We start from the raw sequence: 21,273 nt of genomic DNA on the forward strand, positions 1-21,273 counted from the left end.
CAACAAAGGTCCATCTAGTCAAAGCTATGGTTTTTCCAGTAGTCATGTATAGATGTGAGAATTAGACTATAAAGAAAGCTGAGCACCAAGAATTGATGCCTTTGAACTGTGGTGTTGGAGAAGACTCTTGAGAGTCCCTTGGATTGCAAAGAGATCAAACCAGTCAATCCTAAAGGAAATCAGTCCTGAATATTCATTGGAAGGACTGCTGCTAAAGCTGAAGCTCCAGTACTTTGACCACCTGATGTGAAGAACTGACTCACTGGAAAAGACCCTGATGCTGGGAAAGTTTGAAGGCAGGAGGAAAAGGGGACGACAGAGGATGAGATGGTTGGATAGCATCACCGACTCGATGGACATGAATTTGAGCAAGCTCTGGGAGTTGGTGATAGACAGGGAAGCCTGGTGTGCTGCAGTCCATGTGGTCGTAAAGAGCTGAACATGACTGAGCGACTGAATTGAACTGAAAAGCTATATTCTGAGAGTTTGTCTTTGACTTGGTTCATACCAAGATCATGTCAAGAGCAATCAGTGGAGCTTATTTAACTCTGCAGGTACTTGAGTGGCATTACCAGCTAGAGCTAAGAGAAGGCTGATAAACAAACAAAACTTAAAAGGAAACATAGGGAATAAGGATCACACTGATTTCAAAATAGATTACAAAGCTATAGCAACTGAAACAATATGGTAGTGGCTTAAAGACAGATATGTGAACCAGTGGAAAAGAAGAGAGAGCCCAGAAATAAACTGCACATGAATAGTCAACTGATCTTTGACAAGGGTGCCAAGAAAACACAATCAGGAAAGGATAGTCTCTTCAACAAATGGTGCTGGGAAAAGTATATGAAAGTGAAAGTGAAGTCACTCAGTTGTGTCTGACTCTTGTGACCCCATGGACTGTAGCCTACCAGGCTCCTCTGTCCATGGGATTTTCCAGGCAATAGTACTGGAGTGGATTGCCATTTCCTTCTCTAGGGGATCTTCCCGACCCAGGGATCAAACCTGGGTCTCCCACATTGTAGACAGACACTTAACCATCTGAGCCACCAGGGAAGTCTATATCCACATGCAAAAAAAGTGAAACTGTACCCTTACCATCACAAAACTCAATTCAAAATGGATTAAAGATTTAAACATAAGACCTGAATTCTAAAACTCCTATTGAAAACATAGGGAGAAACCCTCTTGACATTAGTGTTGGCAATATAACCTCCAAAACACAGGTAATGAAAGCAAAAATAGAGAAGTGGGACTACATCAAACTAAAAAGCTTTATCATAGCAAAAGAAAGAATAGAGTAAAAAGGAAACTTATAGAATGGGAGAATATACAGTAGACCCTTGAACAACACCAGTTTGAACTGTACAGGTCCACTTAATGTAGATTTTCTTTTTGCAGTAAATATACACTACAGTGCTACAAGATTTGTGGTTGATTTAATCTATAGATGTGAAACCATGGATACAGAATGCTGATTATAAAGTTATACATGGATTTTTGATTGCTTGGAGTGTCAGTGCCCCCAGCCCCTATGTTGTTCAAGAGTCAACTGTATTTGCAAACTACATATCTGTTAAGGGGTTAATATCCAAAACGTATAGGAAATACCTACAACTCAATGACATAAAAATAAAACCTGATTAAAAAACGGACAAAGTATTTGAATAGACATTTCTCCACAGCAGATATACAAATGGCCAACATTTGTATAGGTACATGAAAAGGTGCTCACCGTCATTAATCATCAGGGAAATGCAAATCAAAGTCACAATGAGATATATGTGCATGTGTAAGTGTATGCCAAGGAAAGTGAGGGCCTCAGAAGTCACTAATCTCTCACTTCTAACTGATCTTGAGGCTCAGCATAAGCAGGAAGTGAAGTCTAAGACAGAGTTGCAAACTGCTTCCCTGAGCACCAAAAGAGTAACTTAACACACCCACACAGAGCTCCTTGATAAAGGCCCATATGCTTTTTGGTTTAAGACATTTAAGAAAAACTCTCTCCAATCATTAGTGGCTCACTACGCTAACTGGACACAGACTTCAGTGACTTTACATGACAAAGAATTAAAAATTGACAGAATTGGTCCAGGAACATCACTAAACAAACAAATAGCAACCAACAAACCCTGGGTGGGGAGGGGTTGATTGGCTTTTCAGAGTTGTCACATAATATTATTTTAAATGTCTAATTTTCAACAATAAAATTATAAGACTGTAAGGGACTGAATATTTGTGACCCCGAGAATTCATATGTTGAATTCCCACCCTTCAATATGATAGTAACAGGAAGTGGGGATGCTTAGTAGTAATTAGGATTAGATAAGTTCCTAAGAGTGGAACCCTCATGTATGGGATTAATGCCCTTGTAAGAGTCATCAGAGAGCTTGCTTCCTCTCTCTGCTCTCTACCAGGTGAGGATCCAGTAAGAATTCAGCAGTCTGAAACCCATAAGAGGGTTCTTATTGGAACTAGACCATAATGGAACCTTGATCCTAGATTTCCAGCCTCTAGAACTGTGAGAAATACATCTCTGTTGTTTATAGGTCACCCAGTTTGGTACTTTGTTATAGCAGCCTGAAATGACAAAGGCATTGAAAACAAAACAAAACAAAACAAAACACCCCCCGCCTTAAAACCAAGAAAGTATGATCCATACACAGGAAAAAAGAAACAGTTGATAGAAACTCTCCTGAGGAAGCACACTGGGCTTCTTAGAAAAAAACAAAACAAAACTTTAAATCATTATTACAAGTTATTCAAACAAAGGAAACCATGTATAAAGAACTAAAGAATGTTTCAGAATATCTTACCAAATAGAGAATAAAAATAAAGATAGAAATTATAATAAAGAATCAAATAGAAATTTTCAAGCAGTATAACTGAGATGAAAAATACACTAGAGGGGCTCAACAGGAGATGTGAATTGACAGCAGAATCATCACACCTGAAGATATGTCAACTACATAATCTGAGGAAGCTTATTAAATTTGAGGAGCAGAAAGAAAAAGACAACGGAGCCTTGGGAACCTATGGGAGACAAGCAAGCATACCAACACATGCATAATGGACTCTCAGAAGAAGAAGAAACAAAAAGAATATTTGCAGAGTTAATGGTCAAAAGCTTTCCCAAATTGATGAAAAACACTAATCCATACATCATGGAACTTCAACAGACTCCACGTAGGATGAATTCGAAGATGCCTATGTGGAGTCTGTCCAAAGAGACACTTAGACAAGAAGTCAAACTGTCAAAAGTAGAAGATGAAGAACAGACCTTGAAAGCAGTAAGAAGAAGTTCACCATGGACAAGGGGTCCTGAGATTAATAGTTGACTTCTCAATAGAAATTAGAAGGGGCCAAAAGGCAGTTGAGATGATACATTTGATCTGCTAAAAGAAGAAGATTGCCAAACAAAAATTCAATGTCCAGCAAAAAACTATAATGTAACACTAAAGGAGAAATTAAAACATCCCAAGATAAACAGAGTTCACTACAAGATGATCTGTCCTATAAGAAAAATTACAGGGAGTCTTTTAGAGTGAAATAAATGGACACTAAATAGTAACTCAAATTTACTCAAAGAAAGGACACTAGTAAAGTTGACTACATAGCTAAACATTAAAGACAGTATAAACGTTTTTATCCCTGTACTCTTTTTTGTTGTTGTTGTTCCATCTGACTTAAAAGATTAAAAGATAACCACATAAAGCAATAATTATAAAACTCTGTTGGTAGGCTTAAAATCTAGAAAGATGTCATTTGTATGACAATTAGTACAAAAGAGAAAGGACAGAACAGAGGTAAATAAGAATGAAGTTTTTGAACATTATTGAAATTAAGTTGGCACTAATACAAACAAAATTATTCAAGCTAAGGTGTTAATTATAATCCCCAGGGCAAATTACTAAAAGAGTAACAAAAATAGTAAAAGAAGCAACAAGTTAATTAAGATGACACACTGTAAAAGCTTATTTAACATGAAGGAATGAATGGAGTAATAGAGGAACGAAAAGATATAGACATATCAAAAATAAATAGCAGAATGGCAGATGTAGAACCTACCTTATCAACAGACTCCACTTAAATGCATTAAATATAAATTAACACTCTACATAATTGGAAGCAGGGATTTAAAAAAAACATGATTTAAATAACTACTTGCTGTCTACAAGAGACACTTTGGTTTTTTAAAAAGTTGAAAGTAAAAGGATAGAAAAAGATACTCGATGCAAAAAAGAAAGTAAAGCAGAATACAAGAAATTTGAGTCTCCCTTTTTTCCTTGGTAAGTCTAGGTAAAGGACTGTGAATTCTATTGCCTTTTCCATTGAGCCAACTTTTGGTTTTCTTGATTTTCTCTATTTTTTATTCATTTTTCATTTATTTTTGCTCTAATCTTTCTTTCACTTCTTAAGTTAGATATGGGTTTATCTGCCTTCTTTTTGTAGCTTTTTTCATTAAACTTCAATTTTTTTTAGAGTAGCTGTAGCTTTACAGCAAAATTGAGGGGAAGTTAGAGATTTCCCACCTATTCCCCTGATCCCACACAAGCTTAGTCTCCCTCATTACCTCCCACCAGAGTGGGACATTTGTTACAACTGATGAGCCTACACTGACACATCATAATTACTCCAAGTCTATAGTTTACCATTTACTCTTGGTATCATATATCATATATCCAATCAGTTTGGACAAAATTTTGTAGTTTCTTAAGGTGGAAATTTAGGTTATAAATTTGAGGTTTTTCCTCTTTATTAATATAGGCATTTACAGCTTTAAATAGCCCCTTGAGTACCTCTTCTACTGCATTCCTGAAGTTTTTGTATATTTTGTTTTCATTCATCTCAAAGTATTTTCTAATGTCCCTTGCAACTTATTTTTGATCCTTGGTTATTTGGTAGAGTGTTAAATAATTTCCACATATTTGTAAATTTCCTAAATGTCCATCTATTATTGATTTCTAATTTCATTTCACTGTAAACAGAAGTGGTGAGAGTGGACATCCTTATCTTATTCTTGGTATTGGAAGGACAATTTCAATCTTTCACCATTAACTATGATGTTAATTATTAAGAAAAATAATGGCCAATAGATTTCTGACAAAAATGCAAAGACAAGTAAATGGAGAAAGAACACTCTTTTCAACAATTAGTACTGGATAATCTGATATTCATAAGCAAAAAAGTGAACCTTTACATAAACCTCACACCTTATATAAACATTAAGTCAAAGTGGATCATAGACTTAAATGTAAGATATACAATTATAAAACTGTTAGAAGAAAATAAAGGAATAAACCCTTTTTCATAAAATCTAGTGTTTTTAGACATAAAAAAGCACAATCCATAAAAGAAAAAATGGATAAACTGGATTTTATCAAAATTTAAAATATTTGCTCTGAAGCAAAAAATTTGCATACTGAAAACTACAAAATTTTGCTGAAAGACGTGAATAAATATAAAGACATTCTGTGTTCATGGACTGAAGATCAAGTATTGTTGTCAGTACCACCCAAAGTGATATACAAACTCAAAGCAATACCATCAAAATCTCAATGATGTTTTTTGCAGAAATAGAAAAATCTGGGAATCCCCTGGCAGTCCAGTGGTTAAAGACTTGGTGCTTTCACTGCTGTGGGCCTGGGTTTGATCCCTGGTAAGGAAACTAAGATCCCACAAACCATGTGGCATGGCAGAAAAAAAGGAAATCGAAAAATCTATCCTAAAATTCATATGGAATCTCAAGGGACTCAAACAATGAAAACAATTTTGAAAAAGAAGAGCAAAGTTGGAGGTCTCATACTTCCTGATTTCAAAGTTTACTACAAATCTATAGTAGTTTAAAAAGTGTGGTACTAACATAAAGACAGACATATATACCAATGGAATAGAATGGAGAGTCTGGAAATATACTCTTTCATTTACACTTAAATGATTTTCAGAGAGTGTGCCAAGACCATTCAATGAGGAAAGGCAGTCATTTCAACAAGTAGTACTGGAAAAGCTGGATATCAAACATGCAAAAAATGAAGTTGGACCCTTTATATATGAAGTTAACTCAAAATGGATCAAAGACCTAAACATAAGAGCCAAAACTATAAAACTTTTTGAAGATAACATCAGAAAAACAGTTTATGACATTAGACTTGGCAAGATTTACTGGATATAACAACAAAAGCACAGGGAACAAAAAAATAGACAAACTGGACTTTATCAAAAATGAAAACTTTTGTGCATCAAAGGATACTATTGACAGAATAAGAAGGCAACCCATAGAACAGGAGAAAATATTTCCAAATCATATATCTGAAAAGGGAGTAATATCCAGAATACATAAAGAACCCCTGCAACTTAACAACAAACAACCCATTTAAAAACGGGCAAAAGACATTCTTGTACATTGCTGGTATGAATTTAAAACAGTATAGTCTCTATGGCAAACAGTATGGCGGTTTCTCAAAAGATTAAACATAGAATTACCATATAATCCAGCAATTCCACTTAACATATTCAAAAGAATGAAAGCAGGGACTGGAACAGACTGTTGTACATCCAGGTTCACAGCAGCATTATTCACAATAGCCAAAAGACAGAAATTACATAAGTGCCCACTGACAGATGAATAGATTAACAAAATGTAGTAGATACATACAATAAAATATAAGGGAGGAAATTCTGATACATGCTATAATATGGATGCTAAGTGAAATAAGCCAGACACAAAAAGGCAAAAACTGTATGATTCTGTTTACATGAGGTACCTAGAATATTCAAATTCATAGAGAGAGAGAGCAGAATGGTGGCTGGCAGAAGATAAGGCAAGGAGAGAATGGGGAGTTAGTGTTTAATGGGTACAGAGTTTCAGTTTGGGAAGATGAATAAGTTCTGGAGATGGATGGCGATGATGGCTGCAGAACAATGTGAATATACTTAATGCCACAGAACTGTACACTTAAAAAATAGTTAGAATGGTCCATTTTATGTTAGGTATATTTTACCGCAATAAAAGAAAGTTTGCTCTGTAGAAGACACTGTTAAGAGAATGAAAAGACAAGCTGCACACTGGGATAAAATATCTGTAAATCATATATCCAACAGAGAATTGTGTTTTGACTATATAAAGAATTCTCAAAAGTCAACAGGAAAAAATAAACAACTAAATGAAAAACAGCAAAAGATTTGAACAGACACTTCAGCAAATAGGATATAAGGATGGCACATAAGCATATGAAAAGATGTTTAATATCATTAGCCATTAAGGAAATGCAAATTAAAACTACAATGAGATACCACTTCACAGCTAGTAGAATAACTAAAATAAATACCAACAATACCAAATGCTGACAAAGATGTAGAGCAATTGGAACTCTCATACATTGCTGGTGAAAATGCAAAATGGTTCAGCCACTCTTGAAAATGGTTTGGCAGTTTCTTATAAAGTTAAACAAACACTTACCATATGACCCAGAAATCCCACTCCTAGATATTTACCTTAGAGAAATAAAAATTTTATGTTCACACAAAAGCCTGTACAAGAATATTCATATCAGTATTATTCATAATCACCATAACCTGGAAACAGCCCAAATGCACTTGATGGGTGAGTGGATAGACAAACTTTGGAACATTCATACAATGGAATGCTACTCAGCAAAAATGAACTATTGATACACACAACTTAGATGAATCTCAAAAGCACTACACTGCATGAAAGAAGTCACTCTCAAAAGATTACATTTCGTATGATTCTATTTGTATGACATTCTCTAAAAGACAAAATCACAGTGATGGAGAATAGATCAGTGATTGACTGCCAGAGATTATGAGTGGAATTGGGAGTGACTTCAATGGATAGTATGAAGGAGTTTGAGGGTGATGGAGCTGTTCTCTATCCTGATTGTGGTAGTGGTTACATGAATCTATGTGATTAACATGATTTACAATTCACAGAATTGTATACACACCTCCCCCCCCAAATAAACAGGCAATTTTATTGTAAGTTCATTTCAAAAATAAAGTAAAATATTAGCTACTATATCATCATCAATAGTTATACTTTACTGATTAAAAATATTCAGGATTATGAAATAGGATCAAAAAGACATTAAGGTCATTTTATGTCTGGTACAATAACTTAAAAGGTATAGAGAAAAAAATCAACAACACTAAATGTTAAAGCTTTAAACTTCTAACTCCTCTCTTTAATATTCTGTATCAGGATAATATGCTCCCTGTGGATCATGTCCTATAAACATTTTCATATACTGAATATGAAATTAAATAAGAACTCAACTTAGAAGTCTGGGACCCTAGGTTACATTCCTAAATCTAACACTGTAAGAAAACTCTCGACTTGCCTTTTGTGCCTAATTTTATCTTCCTCTTCATTGAGGTCATGTACTTGTCTGCACTTGTCTTTTTGTGGTATGCTGTGAAGGTGTAAAGCAAGGAGTTTCAAAGATAGGAAACAGAACAGATTCATACACTACCCACCCACCCCAAATACCAGGTACTGCTTTAAGTGATTTACATGTATTACCTCTCTTAATCCTAACAACCCTACAATACAGCTACTATTCATATTCTCTTGAAGGAAATCAAGCACGGTATGGTAACTTGCCCCACATCTTTAGATAGTAAGTGGGGGAGCCAGGATGTTCCCAGCAGTCTGTCTCCACAGCCCATGTTCTTGATCAGCAAGCTATAATGTCTCTCCACAAAAGCTGTTTCTTCATTCCTTCCTTCACCACTGTTCTTCCATGTCTATGGTCTCTCTATCTCTAACAAACCACTCATTCATTCTATTGACTTTATTGTCTAAGCATAGAGGAGTCCTGATTCTATGGATCTAGTTCTGCCCTCTCCCTGGAATTTCACTGCTACATTTCCAACAGCCTCCTCAATATCTGCACCGGATGATCCTGCAGTCTCAAAAATTTAACATGTTTAAAATCAAACTCATCATCTTTCCTCAAAATTTCCCCATAAAGGCTTTCTTAATTTTGCCAACTGTTAAGTCACACAGCCTTGAAACACCTGGGATATCTTTGACACAGGCCTCTCCACTAATCTTCATTCTCAGTCAACAAGTTTTACCAATTGTTCTTTTGTAATGTCTCTTATAACCATACCTACTTCTCTTCCCAATTTCTTTGCCATCATCCTAGTGCAGCTCTTCCTGAAGAAATGACTGTGATTACTCCCAAATTGTTTTCCCTGCTTCCAGTTCTCCCACTCGTGTATTTGATTTACTGGCCACCAGATTCATCAAGTTCAGATACTGCTTTTATCATCTTACTCCTGGTTCAAAGACCTTAACTATACCCAAAATGACTAACTGAATAACTAACTCCATGTAGAGCTATACTACTTGCCAAATAAAGTTCAAAAATTTTAGCCATCTTTTTAACTTTGTCTCTCACAATACCTCCAAACATGACTTTGCTCATGACATCTGCTACAAGTGAAATGTCCCTCCCTCTCCTTCCTGAAGACTTGGTAGTATTAAAAGAACATTTAAATCTTATCTCCTCTGAGAGGCCATCTTTAGCCACATCAATGCACGGTGACCTTTCCCTTCTCTGAACCCCTACAGCACTTAACAACTGTATCTAGCCTTGTTACTAAATGCTGTGCACTTTCTCCAACTAGATTCCAACTGGCACAAAGTCAAGAAGTCATTTCTTAAACTTCTGCATACCTTCCACAGTGCCTAGCAAAACTTCTCTGTTAAATCCACTCTTTCTGGCTAAGACACACATTTATCTGTATATTTTGTGCTAATTTATAGTTCCACCTCAGGACCCTTCACAATCTAGCCTCACCTACCTTTTCCAGTGTCATCCTCACCATGTCCTACACATCCTGCCACAATGAACTTTTCACTGTTCCCTAGACACACCAGGTTCTTTCACAATCTTGTTCCTACTCACCTACTATCCACAACGCTCTCTTCCCACTATTTACTGACAAATGCCTGTTGATCCATCAAGACTTGGTACAAGTACAAATGTAAACTCCTGACTCCCCCAACTAGACTTAGATGCTCTATGTCTTAGGTCCCCTCAGCATTTTACTTACATCTCTACAATAGCAATTTCCAGGGTGTACTGTAACTAACTAGGTACATATTTGTCTTTCTCATGGGACTATATATACCTTCCTCAGGAGTAGCAATAGTTCATCTTTCCCCCACTCCCTCCACTAACTCTTCATAGTTAAGGCCCTGATGTTAAATCTTTCTGCCAGTGAAAGAGTGTATCAAGTCAGTGGTGATCACATACCTTGGTAATAAAGAGCCTTGAGGAAAGAGTGACGATCAGCTCCCTGAAATAAAGAATTTTCTATTTCCATTTCTCGCCGGGTCAGCTGTTTGCTCTTTGCAAATCTCTGTGGCAGGCAAAGGATGCGCTGACGCTCTGAGATCCTTTCCTCAATATCTTGAAGACGGTTCTGTATTGCTTCAGGGGTTGCCCTAAGTCTCGCTCTCTGAAATAGGAGAAATGAGATGGCATATATCACAGAGGACACACCCTGAAAGTGACAATCTGATACCTTAAACAAGAAAGAAAATGATCAGGGGCCCAAAATGGTCATTTATAGATATGTCAGCGAGGAAATCAAGGAGCGGGAATTCCCTGGTGGTCCAGTGGTTAGGACTCTGTGCTTTTACTACTGAGGGTACAGGTTCAATCCCTGATTGTGGAACTAAGATCCCATAAGCCACATGGTACAGAAAAAAATAAATAAAATTAAAAAAATAAAATCCCATTTGTTAAAAAAAAAAAAGTCAAGGAGCAGCATCTCTTTTACCAAGGTCCTTACCTTAAAAACCAAAGAAGATTTAGGTACAAGCTCAGTGTTTTGAGAACTCAAAACGAAAAGGTTCTCAGTATCAAATGAAGAAATTGTCCTTTTTATTCTCTAGAAAAAAAATTGCCCCACTCACCTTTTCACCTGAAACATGGCTCTTCCAAATCAAGATTTCTGTTTCATTAAGCCCCAGTTCCCTGAGAGAAGCAGTCTCCTGGTCCTTCTCATGCAGTGTCTGGAACTGGGACAAAGTCATAGTCCCAGCTACTTCCTTCCCAAAGGGCTTATACATAGTACCAGGAGCAAAGCTCTCTTTCTTAGATACACATCTGCAAAACAAGCAGGAAGAGAGTAAGAACATCTTCAAGTTACCACAATGCACAGAAATGGGGCTTGCCATTATAAGGCACAGTGAAACTCAGGGGCAATTTCTCTCTTACATCCTATTTCTAGGTTAAAGCACTACTACAATGATATGGAATTCCACCAGTAGTCCAGGACTAACGAATGACTGAACCAAATATTTACTGAGCACTTACTATGCATCAGACACTGTGCCAGGTGCTGCAGATTTAACAGTAAAAAAGACAACAGTTTCTGCTTTGTGCAAGGAACTGTAGAAGAGAGGCAAGTAAGCAGGCAATAACGTTACTGGATTACTATGAATGTTAAAGGAAGACACAGGAATGGTACTCAGCCCAGACAGAGTGGGATATGGAAGACTTCCTAGAAGAGACACAGAAGTAAAACCCTGACTAATCAGTAGAAATCTGCCAAGGAAAGGGGGGTAAGAGAGGAGTCTTCCACCCAGACTTGAAGAGGTATCTGTCACCTGGAGCTGAGGGTCTATTATACTCTTTTTGCAAAATCAATACCTACTCCTCAATGGAGACAGAGGTATCCAGTTGATGCTGAAGGAGGCTTTTCAGCTGCCTCTCCCCTTCTGTTTCCAGCTCCTCCAGGACATGCTCATCACTCTTGACACAGCTATTTACCCTGGAATAGATACAAGGATATATATGGAAAGTAGAAGAGACACTGAATCTCAAAATATATTCTTTAGCTATATTATCTACCATTAGTGATCCCATTTGTTCAAAGATACTTCTCTATTTGTTGCCCTTTATCACTCATTCCACAAACATTAACTAAGCACCTGTTTATACACAATGAATGCACTCTGCTGGGTATTGATGGAGTCAAAGATATGCAAGACAGTCCCTCTCATTAAGAAGCCTGCAATTTATTTAGGGAAAAGTAATAGATATGGATGTGTTGTATGCAGGTGCCTGGGGGAGAGGGCAGAGCAGGAGAGAGGGAGGGAGGGAGAATGAAAAGCACAGGGAGAGAGTGACAGAGAGAAGGAGAGAGAAAGAAAGAAAGAAGAGAAGAACGATATAAAGAAGCATATGCCAAATCAGTAGGAGTTCACAGAAGAAATAACTGGGAGGCAAGGTAGTAAATGAAGACTTTGGAAAGGTAATTCTTACACTGGCATTTGAAGGACTCTGTGTGATGAAGGAAAGAACAGGGAGAGAGAGCATGAAGAGACAGAAGTGTGTTCTGGGGGATAATAAGACATTTATCTGGCATTCATGTATGGCAACCTTGGGAGATCATGTTGGAAGGATAGTTAGACTGTCAATGGCCTTAGATACACCAACTAAGAGGTCTCAAACTTAATGTACAGGTATTAGAAGGCAATTTATTAGGCAGTTAAGTGACATGGTATAAGCGATGGTTTAGGAAAATGAATGTGGTTATAATAAGGCTTATGGATTAGTAAGAACAAAACCAGAAGAACTAGTTAGGAAACTATATAATTTTTCAAACGTGAGGTGATGAAAGTTCAAAGTGGTGTGCTAATAGTGACAATAGAAAGGAAGACTTAAATGAGAAAGGCCTTTTGAACATAGGGGTAAGGAAGAAATGAAAAATAACCCCAAATTTCAAGCTGTGTAACTGAGCGATGGGACCAATGAACTAAAGAGGAAGTTCCAGATGGAGTAAATGGTTTGGGAAAGGGAAGTCATTCTTCTTTTAGCCATGTTGAGTCCACTAACTATTACAATTGAAATACCAGTATGAAGTATCAGGAATGCTTCAAAGACATACTGAGCCTGAGGTGACAGAAGGTGATATTGGCTAGAAGGAAAGTGAGAGAGAGAAGTGTTGTATAGAGTCTGAGGCTGCACATGGAAATCTTGAGTCAGCTGTATTGTCAGGATGTGGAGCTGTGAGAGAGGAGATCCCCAAAAGAGAGAGTATAGAAGCAAAGGTGAAGGGGATCATAACATTTTATAGCTTAAGCACTACTGTGTGGATATCTAGGTAATGCTAAATAATGAAGAACTCTGAGCATAAAGAAATAGCAGGACCATTTAAGTGTGCAAGAACAGATTTTAAAAGAAAAAAAGCTAAGTGAGTTAACTCGATGAGGAAAATAAATACTAAATACCTTTCTTAGCCCTTTACTACTGGGGTTATGATGAGACCTAGAAGATGTATTAGAGAAGGCAATGGCACCCCACTCCAGTACCCTTGCCTGGAAAATCCCATGGATGGAGAAGCCTGGTAGGCTGCAGTCCATGGGGTTGCTAAGAGTCAGACACGACTGAGCGACTTCACTTTCACTTTTTACTTTCATGCACTGGAGAAGGAAATGGCAACCCACTCCACTGTTCTTGCCTGGAGACTCCCAGGGACGGCGGAGCCTGGTGGGCTGCCATCTATGGGGTCGCAGAGTCGGACACGACTGAAGTGATTTAGCAGCAGCAGCAGATGTATCTCTCATAATTATAAAGAAAATTCTCATACTCTAGAAAGACTTATAACAACTTTGGGAAATTTTAAAAGATCCATAGGTCCAGGGTTTTAAAAAAAATTCCTTTCAAGTATCTTAATATTTCCTTATTATTTAGAATTCTGAAAGTTCTTGCTAAATTTGAAGTGGCTTTGAAATGAATAAATCATAGCTAAATACATCAGCACACATAAATTTCAAAAAGAAATGTAGAGTGAAAATAGTGCCAGAAAAATTCATACAATATGTGTCTATATAGAGTTGAAAATGGAATAACACTAGCGACATTTTGTTTAGATATAAATTCATATGTGGCAAAACTATTTAAAAAGAAAAAGCAAAGAAATGATTAAGGCAAAATACTGGATAGTGATCCTCTCAGGGAGGGAAGAGAAACACTCAGGAGCATACAAACAGACTTCTGATATTGGTAATGTTCTATTGTAGTGATGACGACTCTATTATTATTATTTAACCTGTATATATTCATAATTTTGCATGTATGAGAGATATTATAAACAATTTTTAAGGCATTTTGAAGCAGGGAAAATCAGAAACTACTTTTTTTTTTAAAGATGCAGAAACTAACGGTGCAGGAGAGCATCATACCTGTAAGAATTTAAATGCACCGCCTTATTCCAGTGATTATTCTACTTGCAGAATGAATACAAAACTAATTTGATAAGGAGACTTAAAAAAGGTTTCGTGTACCGTCAGTAATCGATTGCAAGTACAGGCTTTCAACAAAGATCAGCCACGTTAAAGCTGCCATTTCCTGCAGAACCGGTAGGGGGAACTGCTCGCAGCGGTGCCTTTCTTTTCTTACAATAGATGGATACGGGTTTGGTACTTTGCTTCCAAATTTGGAGAAACAAAGTACCGCTTGCTTACTTCCAGGTCTGAAAGTACTAAACGGTCTCTGAGCCCGAAAAAATCCGCTATAAACACAAACACTGCACATTAACGCGCCCACCCTGAGCCCATTTCTGAGGATGGAGAGGAGGTCGGGCGGGACAGGATCTGGCCCGGGTTTCTACGGCACAGACTGGTTTCATAAATCGATCAAGACCCTTTTACCTGAGTGGGTCGGTCTGAAACAGAAAGGAGCCACAGCATCTGTCCCGGGGCCAGCGCCGTTGCCTAGGTGCCTGTGCCAGGAGGGCATCTCTACGGGGACCGGCAGCGGCGGCGGCCCTTCCTGAACTTCGCCCTACAGGCCTGTCCAGCCCGTCTCCCCTTTTCCCTCCTCCTCTGTCTTCCCGCTCACACAAAACCCTATCCTCAGAACGTGACATACCCCAAACCCAAAGTAACAAAAGCCATTAGAAAAGTCAAAAGCTAGAACAGAGCGCCCTTCGCGGTCTGTTCTCAGACAATCCCTTACCTCTTCATGTTTCCACAGGCCCCCAGATCTAACTTGGGTAAAACAGGCCGCGGACTTCAAGTCCCAGAACTCTGCGCGGCCGACTCGAAGGGGATTGTGGTGGAGCGCGGTGTTCTGGGAATTGTAGTCTTGCGGCGCTAGAAATCGAAAGCCCGTACTCAGTAAGCGATATATTCTAAATTGCCCGAGTATTTCTCTTGGATTTCTCGTATAGCTTAAATATAACACCCAAAATATCCAGCTTATAAACCTAGGAGTCGCCTTTAACTTCTTAACTCTCATCCAGTATCACCAGATCCTGGCTCTTCTAATTTTCTTCGAACGTGTCCCTATCAACCCTGCTTCTGCTTTCAAGGACTTCTTATCCCACATCCTGCCTACTTGCTATTTCCAGTCGAGTATCTGGTCCACCCTCTGCAGTCTAGCCAGAGTGATCAGAGTGACCACATCACTAGCACCAATGGTTCACCTCTGTCTCTAACAGAGGCTTACAAGACATTGTACTTCCTGAGAATCAGACAACCACATATATTCAAGCCCATGAATATTTTTATTGATAATTAAGATAACTCAAGAGAGTGGTAGAGCATACTAGTTAAGATAATGGGTTCCTAGTTTCTAGAAATGTAAATACATATATCCTTGGTGGTGGTGGTTTAGTTGCTAAGTCGTGTCAAATTCTTGCACTATGGACTGTACCCTGCCAGGCTCCTCTCCGTGGGATTTCCCAGGCAAGAATACTGGAGTGGGTTGCCATTTCCTTCTCCACTATGTCCTTAAGTATGTGAAAAGAAAAACGTTTAATCTCACTCATAAGTGACATGTAAATTTCAAAGTACATGGACTATGAAATATCTGACCTCTGCTGCTGCTGCTGTCGCTTGAGTTGTGTCTGACTCTGTGCGACCCCAGAGACGGCAGCCCATGAGGCTCCCCTGCCCCTGGGATTCTCCAGGCAAGAACACTGGAGTGGGTTGCCATTTCCTTCTCCAATGCATGAAAGTGAAAAGTGAAAGTCACCTCCAAATTGTCGAGGTCACCAAACCATTAAAAGTCCTTGTCATAGCTAAAGGAATCAAAGGGACATGATAACTAAATGTAATGTGGTATCCTGGATGGGATTCTGGAACAGAAAAAGAGCCCTGAATAAAAAATAAGGAAATATGAACAAACTATGCACTTTAGTTAATAGTGAGGTTCATTAGCTGTGAAAAATATACCAAGTTATATATGATGTAAATACTAAAACTAAGTGGAGGAATACAGAATTCTATACTAGGCAACCTATCTTGTGTGTCATTGCTTGTATATGCAGTAGAATACCTTGAGGAAAAGAAAGACATACTTCCTATCCTGAGAATTTCTAAAAGATGAGACTGTCATGGCAAATACTAGAGTTATCCAAAACCTGGCCTTGTGTATTAGTTGCTCAGTCGTGTCCAACTCTGTGACCCCATGGACCGTATCCTGCCAGGCTCCTATATCCATGGGATTCTCCAGGTATGAATACTGGAGTGGGTAGACATTCCCTTCTCCAGGGGATCTTCTTGTCCCAGGGATCAAATCCCAGTCTCCTGCATTACAGGCAGATTCTTTACTGCTGTCTGATCCACCAAGCAAAACCTGGCATATGCAAAAACTGTGCTTCTAAAGCACACAGGTAAATGGATACAGCTCTAACATGCCCTTTTGTGGCTTTGGCACAGAACAGGGTCGGAATCTGAGCAAAAACAGTGTGGGTCATATCATAGTCCACACCAGGTAAATTTTATTTGGTGGTGGGGCTGAATTCTGCTGCTCAACCAAGCTGTCCAGTTGACACAGTGATAAAGGACGAAATGGAAAAACACACCAAGGTTGCTAGTGTATCTGTCCCCTGGGAAGGTAGCAAAGGGTGGAACAAACACTACACTGACAACCATACCAGACTTGTACACAGCTTCTAATAAAACATATATCCTATTGGTACTGAAGTGATACACACTACAAGTCCACTAGGTGGGATGAGTGGAGAATGAATGGCTAAAAAGACATATACGAGGTAGAATTACTAGAAAGCAAGGTCAAAAGGAAGTGCTCTATGTACCTGTGTATAATTGTAGCCAGTTTAGTGGTAGGTGCCAAGGGACAAACACTTAGAAAATTGCACTAGAAGGAAAACTGGGCTATTTCTAGCTCTGCCAAATTTATTAAGTGTGGAATAATAGCTATTCCATTTCCCACAGCATCCTCTCCCCAGTTCATAAGGATATCGGACAGTATATAAAAAGCTTTGAGATTTCTAGATGTTATTCATGGGCACAGAGATCTTATCATGAGGTAATTTAACAAATTCACCCCAGAAGAATTTATGACAAGCTGAAAAATATGCCTCATTTATCTTTCTGACAATTTAACAAGGTTAGTTTAATTAAGCCAGAAGTTCCTCCTTAACATAGACATATTTTCAGGCTTTGTCCCTTTTAGGTGCTTTGTTCACAACACACTTTTGATGAATATATTATGAAGCAATTATAATTTCCAGATATGAAAGAAGATGCTAAAACCAAAAATCTTCTCTTGAAGAGGGAGAACATCACTCATCTAATATTAAGAGTAAACAATTGTGCATGTCTTTCAAATTCTCCAAATTAGATAGCATAAATGCCATTATAGAGAGAACAAATATAGCATCTTTTTCAAAGGACAAAAAAAAAAGTAGATAAGCACTGGGAAAGTGTCAGCATGACAAATTTAAGAATTCTCCTTCAGCTAATACAGCTGGTCTTTAACAAAGGTTGGGGGGTGGAGGGGTCTCAAGAATGCAGTACCTAACAAAAATGTAGACTTAAAATTACTGGCACAAATAGGTTATTTCTGATCTTGTAATTCATGTCTGCTCAACAATGTCACATCTTTTAGACACGTTAGTGAAAAAGTGAAAGTATAAGTCACTCAGTCATGTCTGACTCTTTGCAACCCCATGGACTATACAGTCCACGGAATTCTCTAGGCCAGAATACCGGACTGGGTAGGGTAGCCTTTCCCTTCTCCAGGGGACCTTTCCAACCCAGGGATCGAATCCAGGTCTCCCACATTGCAGGTGGATTCTTTATCAGCTGAGTCATAGAGAAGCCCAAGAATACTGGAGTGGGTAGCCTATCCCTCTCCAAGGGATCTTCTCGACCCAGGAATCAAACCGGGGTCTCCTGCACTTCAGGCAGATTCTTTACCAACAGAGCTATCAGGGAAGCCACGTCTTTTAGATACATATTAGAACCACAGTCAGAAGTAACCTTAAAGACGATTTAGTCTAAGGCTCCAAACAGGACAGAGATCCACCAGTAAGCTTACAGTGTAACTGCACTGATTTAGAAGTCACTTGCCATTCTCTTGCCTCTTTTATGTGCTCTCAATGCAAAGTCAACAGGAAAACTATAGCCCCATCTTTATTTTACTGAGGAAGTTTTATAGTAAGCATGTACTGGTAGTGAAAAGATATAAAGGAACCACAAAACTTAAGAGAAGTGGAAACTAGTTTATTCCAGTTGAGAAAACTTTCATATGGTCCAACTCTATTATGTTGTAGACAAAAGATAATTCTTCAAATGAAAGTATCTGTCCAGTTAATTAAGCAGGGACAAGAATAAACCCAGTGTTTTCTTCTATATATTATGTTCTCTTTCCTGAATGTGAAACAATGTATTTACAGACTACAAGAGTTGAATTGCCAAAAAAATACAGAAAATGTTATATAGGGTACAGTAGTAATAATATTGTACTCAAACATTAAAGATTACTCAAGATTATACTCAAAAGCTGTATACCTACAGAAATCATCCATAAAATTAAATGGCCTCTGAATGTTTTCATATTCTATAATTTTGAGAGGTAATAAAAACTTATCTGATTAGAAGCTGCTACTTTGAGAAGTGTGAATAGGAAAAAAAAAGAGGCCATGTAAGTATTGATATTTGGCTTACTCATAAGGTGAATTAAATTGCTAATATTCATTTCAAAAATATTCTTTCTATAATATGTCTCCCTCAGAATGGTCATGTTCAGTCAGTACAACAGAAATTCAGTGCAGTAATGACAAGCAACTAGCACTAGTCATTCAAAAACTTTTTAAGTAGTTTATTTTGTTTTTCAGAGCATCACCTTTATTTATGACAGGTAAAACACGAAACACAAGAAATCAGAAGCTAAGAACAAGGCTTTTTCTTGAAAAACAAATAAATACATAAACCCCAAAAGTATTCATCACATGCTAAAATCAAGTAAAATGCCAGATTATTTGCACATTAAAAATAAACTGCCTGAACCTTTAAAAATAGCCTAATTCAAGCCCTAAATCCACTCTAACTTTTCCTCCCTTCTCTGAAATTCTTTTAATGTATTTATTTATTTGGCTGAGCTGGGTCTCAGTTAAGGCAGGCAGGATCTTTAGTTGTGGCATGCAAGGACTTTCAATTGTGGCATGTGAACTCTTTAGTTGTGGCATGTGAACTTAGCTGTAGCATGTGGGATCTAGTTCCCTGACCAGGGATCAAACCTGGGCCCCTTGCATTGGGAGTACAGAGACTGAGCCACTGGATCACTAGGGAAGTCCCGCTTCTCCGAATTTCTATAGCATACTTTCTGTAATTCATAACACACTTTCTTGTATTGTCTATACTATTTTCATACAGAAGGCATTAATTGTATCTCAAAGGAGACAGTAAGTGCCTTTGAGGACAGAGACTTCACAGTAGCTAACACTATATGCTGAATGTTAACAAGCACCCAGTAAAGACTGGCTGGCATCTATTTTTTGGCAAACATTACTCTATGATCTGGCTGGAGTGAAAAGGACAATGCGTACTGGCAGTAAGATATGGTATCTAGGACAGTAAGCCATGAATTAATTACACACACAGGGTCAACATCAAAGAGGTTGCTGCCTAGACAGAACAGCTGATAAAGTTTTGATTTGCTAATACTAAAAGCCAAACTACAGTATCATTTTCAAATAACACAATATTTAAGTGGAAAAAATACATGCATACTTTATTGTACCAAAGAGGGAATAGTAGCTGTAAATACTATTCTAATGAACACCATCAAAATTTGAAGGTAATGTATAATCCAAAAACAGCATGCTCAAAATAGGGTCATTTAATCAAAAGCCATCTTGACGTTGTATTCTTCCCAGTGATGATCCTCTAGGATTTGTGTTACCTCTTCTACCTTCCTCTGCAGCATATCTATAAGGGGAAAAGGCACACAACATTACTCAGAGGTAGAAATATCCCAGGAACATAATAACTTAATTCTCCCTTCAACATATGATTGATAAAACTTTACATATCAATTTTAATAGTGTTAAGTATTAAGAGAAAAACATGTGTCTATCTGGTAGGAAACTACTGGACAAGAGTGTTCTTGATTTTCTCTCCCTAGCTTTCATGGAAATTATGGTCTATCCTGATATTTATGTTTTGCTGAAGAGAAGTGTTAACTGCTTTTTACTCATTACAGCCTAAAAGTGCCATATAGGATGGCCATGAAATTGAATGTGTAGATCTTTGTTGCCTATAAGCAAATTAGTACACTGAGTAGCTTCATATTTCTATTTCATTCTAATGATTAATTTAACTTGGTGGTCCTTAAATATGCTCAGAGCAGAGCAACACAAAATACCATTAGTTTTACAATATAAAACAGTAACTTTCTGTAGTAAAAATAAGCTGTTGAAGTAAGTGTGATAATCTGAGTTTTTCTATTAATGTGCATAAATAAATATGGTCATTTGTTTTAGTGTTCATTAATGCTCACTGGCTGATAAGCAATAACTGGGCCCAAAAATTTAAGACAAATTTTACAAGAGAAAAACTAAAAAATGTAGAGCACTATACTTTAATTTTCTTCAGCCAATTGGAAAAGAACAGATGTTACAGAGTTTTTGAAGTATAATACCTCATTTTATCTTATGACATACAGGCACTATAAGATCACATCTTTTAAGAGTGAGTGATTTAAATGATGGTTGTCTACTGAAAGGCTAGGAAAACAGTCTGGCAAAAAACATCTCCTTTCTGTTGAAATAACAAACTGCAGGGTGCAATTTTTCCCCCTAAATAACATTTTTCAACGTGATAAAAGCACAAATGAGCACTACAACAAATCATTAACTTGAGGCCAGAAGTGTCAACATAAGCACAATCTACTTAATTTGCTGATTGATATATATTAAATGCAAAGGAGTAAATTTATAAACATTTTTAAAAATCAATGAAATGTTGAGAAACACAAG

At 37.7% G+C, this 21,273-nt stretch overlaps 1 protein-coding gene across 1 annotated transcript in view; it reads right to left on the bottom strand.

Annotated features, from left to right (window-relative positions):
- The window catches only part of RBM41 (RNA binding motif protein 41), a 67,237-nt gene extending 52,661 nt beyond the window's left edge, over window positions 1-14,576 (bottom strand). Inside the window, exons 1-5 of the mRNA XM_068962530.1 lie at window positions 14,350-14,576; window positions 11,692-11,808; window positions 10,945-11,141; window positions 10,284-10,484; window positions 8,358-8,429 (exon numbers count right to left, since the gene is read on the bottom strand). Coding sequence (XP_068818631.1) covers window positions 8,358-8,429; window positions 10,284-10,484; window positions 10,945-11,141; window positions 11,692-11,808; window positions 14,350-14,576 — 814 coding nt within the window. The remainder of the gene's footprint in view (window positions 1-8,357; window positions 8,430-10,283; window positions 10,485-10,944; window positions 11,142-11,691; window positions 11,809-14,349) is intronic.
- Window positions 14,577-21,273: the final 6,697 nt, after the last annotated feature.

Source organism: Capricornis sumatraensis, chromosome X (genome assembly GCF_032405125.1).
Source record: "Capricornis sumatraensis isolate serow.1 chromosome X, serow.2, whole genome shotgun sequence".
NCBI lineage: Eukaryota > Metazoa > Chordata > Mammalia > Artiodactyla > Bovidae > Capricornis > Capricornis sumatraensis.